This window comes from Nelumbo lutea, chromosome 1 (genome assembly GCF_056320005.1).
Source record: "Nelumbo lutea isolate HS-2025 chromosome 1, American lotus-T2T, whole genome shotgun sequence".
NCBI lineage: Eukaryota > Viridiplantae > Streptophyta > Magnoliopsida > Proteales > Nelumbonaceae > Nelumbo > Nelumbo lutea.
Genome location: NC_142684.1, coordinates 124,366,570 through 124,371,537, shown reverse-complemented (window position 1 = coordinate 124,371,537; position 4,968 = coordinate 124,366,570). Strand labels below are relative to the sequence as shown.

Genomic DNA, 4,968 nt, shown 5'->3' with positions numbered 1-4,968 from the left:
TCTTCAGCAGCTTCGACAGTCATTTCCTCTGTGACCCTCGAAGTAGTGATGGCGCTAAGGTCGAGCTGAGGGAATTCACGTCGGGTCAGCCACCAAATAAGCTTGAACCCTTTGTGATAGCTCTCCATCCCCACCTCGATCATTTTCCTTCGATACTCCTCCGAGGCTTTGTATTCCTTAATGGCCTTGACTTTGGCCTCCTCCACAGCTTGAAGGAGTATCTCAGTTCGCTCCGTTACGTGGGCCTCGAGTTTCTCCACCTCCCTCTCCAACGCCGCTTTCTGCCCCATTCTTAAATTTTTTAATCCAATCTTTCTTTAGATAGATATAGATAAAAAGTAGGGGGGTGGATAAATAGGAATTAGAGATAATTTAGGCGAGAAACTCCCTACTAAATTAAAGATAATTTTGGAGATAAATAGGAATTAGAGATAATTTAGAAGATAAATAGGAATTAGGGATAATTTTGGAGAAAGTGGGGGATAGTGGGGGAGGTGGTTTAGGAGAAATTTTAGGAGAATAGACTATTTAGGTTATTGGGAAAGTGCATCTCATTGGTTGTTTAAAAAATGACATGGAATAAAAAAAATAAAAAATTCAAAAAAAGGAGAAAATTTCTTGACTGCTTTGTTTTAATATATATAGATTAATATTTATAATTTATATTAATATGTAAATAATATACATTAATATATGCAGGCTTAGGCCTGGCCTAAATAAAAATGCTAGGCCTAAGCCCACAAAATTTCCGGCCAAGTTGAAGATAAATCACCCCTGCTAGGTGCTAGCAGCTATAAATTGGGTTGTGCCTCTCGCGACCCAGCATAACATGGCATGACCTATCACTGTAGCATGTGAGCCATGTCGGCACAACGTGAAGGTATGGGTTGTGCTAGGCTTAGGTTTTCAAGCCCATAGGTTGGAATGGCATGGCACGGCAATGTGGGCTTTGCTGACATGGGCCCGCTCCCGACACGACATGCCCCACCACAACCCATATATATTATGTATATAGTATATATACAATTATGTAATTATGTGTGTGTAATTATATATGTAATAATAATTATATAATAAATAATATTTATTTTTATTTTCAATTTTATTATACCATTTTATTCCAATATACAATTAACTTTTTAATTTCATATATAAACAATTGTATACATCAAAATTCATATAAAATAAAGTTTTAAGATTTATTTTCATTTATTTTCTATTTTATTAATTTATCTTAAAATTTTTATTTTTTTTATTAATTAAAATACACCTGTCATGGCCTGACCCGGCCCACAGCCCAGCTTGGCCCAAGACTCGGCCCGCCCCAGCCAACGCCCCGCCTGGACTCGTGCCATGGGCCGTGCCGGGCCTGACCTCTCAAGTATCCCAGAGGAGGGCAAGCAAGGCCCGACACGGACCGCCCGATTTGCACCTCTAAATTAATATATGGTTTAGGGTTCGAGCTGGCTGAAACCTGAAAGTTATCCGTTTTACCTCCAAATTTGTGGAACATTAATCTCTGTCAAACCTTTCAAAAATTTCTTTTCCCTCTTCTACATCTTCTGTGACTGTGAGGAAAATCTTCTAGGATCAATCAATGGACAATCCAAAAGTTCAAGAGGTTAGCGACAAGGATTTTCATGCTCTATTAATCTTGTCCCTTTCCGGCGTTTTTCTCATGATTTCGGTGTCTCATTGCTAATTTCTTTTGTTCCATCTCCCCCTCTGTATAATTCATAGATTCTGGAGAAGCAAGTATTGACGGTCGCCAAGGCCGTGGAGGACAAACTCGACGAAGAAATTTCCGCCCTAGATCGTCTCGACCTCGATGATCTCGAGGCTCTGAGAGAGCGGAGGCTACAACAAATGAAGAAAATGGCAGAGAAGAGGAGCCGTTGGATCTCCCTTGGCCACGGTGACTATTCCGAGATTCCCTCCGAGAAGGATTTCTTTGCTGTTGTCAAGGCCAGCGAGCGCGTTGTCTGCCATTTCTACCGCGACAATTGGCCTTGTAAGGTACCAATTTCTCCCTGACATTCCCATTTCCTCCTTATTTCCTTCTTTCTCTATGGTAAATCCCTTGCTAGGGTCCTTTCTTCCTTTTATAATTCTGACACAGACATGCTCTTCGTCACATACGCTGAACTCCAGAAATTATGGTTACATTACATACAGAAAGTTTGGATTGAACGAGAATCCTAGATGCCACTTTTGTATAGTGACCACTAATTCCAGTGATGACTGATGAAACTGGATTACTTTATATGGGAGTAAACAAATTTTCACTTTGAAATTTCTTGATGGTTTATGGGAGAAGATCGTGAAGCTGGCGGAAGAAGAATCATAATAACACGGGGACAACGTTTAGGAACTAGAACAATGTCAATTATTGTCCCTCAAATGATTATACTCTATTTGTATTGTTACAAAGTTATAATTCAGTATTCACCGAGTAAGGTGGTTGCTCCGTCCAATATTCTATTGTGCTTCAAAATGCGGTCTTCTTATTATATTGGCATGCAAACTCAAAGAACATCGGTTTCATTAAAAGATATGACAATTTGTTATGCTTCTTGTACTTCTACTGGATTATAGTTAAATGAAAACCATTTGAAATACTACAATGGAGCTCAAGCGCTCAACAACTTGTAATGCCGGTGAGCTTCTTTTATTGAAGTTGATGGTGTTCTCTCGAATTACTTTCTGTTTGCCTTTTGTTCAGATGGACAACATATGTCTCCTTGTAATTTTTATCAATCGAACAACTTTACAAAATGCACATGCATAAAAAGGGAATTATTTTAGGGGTATCTATGTTGGGTTTATGCATCTAAAGGATAACACAAACTTGTTTTCTACTCTTAGAAGAGTGCTCCAATTTTGTAGAGTTCCATCAAGTAAAAGGGAATTATTTTATTTTTCATCAGAGTCACAATTTATTGTGTTGACAGTTGGTATTGAGAAGAAATAGCTGCATAAAATAATTTGTTTTACAAATTTTATCACTATTTAATCAAATTCATCTTTATCTTTTCCTTTTGCTAAGATGCGAATTGGAAAAAAGGTGGAGAATGTGCAAAGAGGTTGTTACGTTGGAAAAAAGAGGGATGCCTGTAGCATGTTTTGGACCACCTGATGATATGGCAATATCTTTTCTTAAATTAATCTCCCTTAAAGAAAAGCTGATTGATTTTCAGAGATGACATCTGCCAGCACCCCTATAAGTCATTCATCTTTTATATTCCAGATGAACCTGAAGGCTGTGTTTGGTTGGAAGGAAAAAGTGGGGAAAGGTAGGGGAAACCTTTACAAACCTTGTATTGATTTCCCTACCTTTCCCTTACTTTCTCTACCTTTCCTTCAAACCAAACATAGCCGAAGAGAATATCACAGAAAAGGAAAAAAATGCAAAGGATGTTATGTTCTGAAATTGAATTGAAGTAAGAAATGGATTCCCTCTGAGGTTTGAAAAGTAACACTAGTTCATTTAATTGTGTTCATACTTGGAATAATTTTCTGTCATCCATTAAAAAACAATTTTCTGTCAACATGCTTACATGTAATATTTTTGCTAATTACTTTCTTAAGCTTTTCTGCAAGTATGTTACTCCTTTAAATACTAATTAAACATAGAGTTTCAATGTGATTTTATCACTTGTCTGTTTTTTCCTTTGTTTTTTTTTGAAATTCAAGTTGTGTTATTGCTTCTTACTCAATCTATACTTGGTGATGTTGCCAAGTCACTGAAAATGTTAATCAAGATGACTAGATGTGAATTTTAACCTGTTTACTGAATTACATGAAGAAATAAGAATTGTACTGTGCTGAAAACCTAGGACAAATAGATGAAATGAATGCCAGTATTGGTCTTGTATCATCATTAATGCAGAACCTGGTTTGGAAGCTCATGTTTTTGTAATTTTGTTCCTTGCACAGGTGATGGACAAGCACATGAATATTCTGGCAAAGCAGCATATAGAGACACGTTTTGTAAAAATTCATGCCGAAAGAAGTCCATTTTTAGCCGAAAAGCTTAAGATTGTTGTTCTCCCGACCCTTGCCCTGATAAAAAATGCCAAAGTTGATGATTATGTGGTATGAAATGTGGGTTTTATACATAAAATCATTCAATGGATTCCTCAACCATTTTAGTTACTGATTTTTTAACCACTGTGCCCAATTGAGTTTTCATCAGGTAGGATTTGATGAACTTGGAGGAACAGATGAGTTTAGCACAGAGGAGCTGGAGGAGAGGCTGGCAAAATCTCAAGTTATCATTTATGAGGGTGAGTCATCTGTAAACCTTTCCAAATCCAGTGCAACAACCAGAAGAAGTGTCCGGCAAAGTGCAAATAGAGATTCATCAGATTCAGATTAACCAGGGGTCTTGTCTTTTACACATGGGATTGATTTCTACATCCAGTTTTAGCCTTTTAGGAGGCACTTCATTAAGGTTTTTAATGTATTAAGTGTGTTATGTTTGATGATGTGGTATAACATAATCCCTTTGCTGTATCAGTCTGTGCCCCGAATAAGTTAGCCGTGGGAAATCCCTAGATTCAACAGCTACCTCCTGAAACATAGAAACGGAAGAATTTAGGGGTTTTAGCCACTAGAGTAACCTAGATTTCAGGTTTTGAGCTTGAATTTTTCTTTGGATTAAAAACCAAGACATTATGGTTCTTACGGACCTAATAAACTATTATTATAAATCATCTAAGAATATATCTATTGCTATATTTTATAGCAGTTAGGTCCATGTCAGCAGCTCTCTCCTCCCATTCTCCCTTCTCTCGTCCCTCCTTAAACTTCTCTCCCTTCTTCTCTCGTCTCTCCTTAAACTTCTCTACCTTCTCCTTTACCCCTTCTCAGTTCACTCATTCACTCTCTTTTCGCCCCTTCCCCTACCCACCTAGGCCTCCCATTGGCATCTATTTCATAAATCATTGAGCTTTCCAGGTATTATCT

General features: G+C 37.7%; 1 protein-coding gene across 1 annotated transcript; it reads left to right on the top strand.

The window, feature by feature from the left end:
* The first annotated feature begins 1,409 nt into the window (after positions 1–1,409).
* LOC148877319 (thioredoxin domain-containing protein 9 homolog) lies at positions 1,410–4,725 on the top strand. Its single transcript, XM_088984864.1, has 4 exons — positions 1,410–1,621; positions 1,741–2,016; positions 3,937–4,095; positions 4,196–4,725. Exons 1-4 carry the CDS (start codon positions 1,598–1,600, stop codon positions 4,376–4,378), a joined length of 642 nt encoding a protein of 213 aa, XP_088840990.1. The 5' UTR covers positions 1,410–1,597; the 3' UTR covers positions 4,379–4,725.
* The last annotated feature ends 243 nt before the right edge of the window (positions 4,726–4,968 follow it).

What these genes read in the sequence shown, in the direction of transcription:
- LOC148877319 (XM_088984864.1), top strand. Translation starts at nt 1,598, where the DNA reads ATGGACAATCCAAAAGTTCAAGAG. An exon ending in ACAATCCAAAAGTTCAAGAG is followed by an intron (nt 1,622 to 1,740) that starts GTTAGCGACAAG and finishes TATAATTCATAG; the next exon opens with ATTCTGGAGAAGCAAGTATT. An exon ending in GCGACAATTGGCCTTGTAAG is followed by an intron (nt 2,017 to 3,936) that starts GTACCAATTTCT and finishes TTCCTTGCACAG; the next exon opens with GTGATGGACAAGCACATGAA.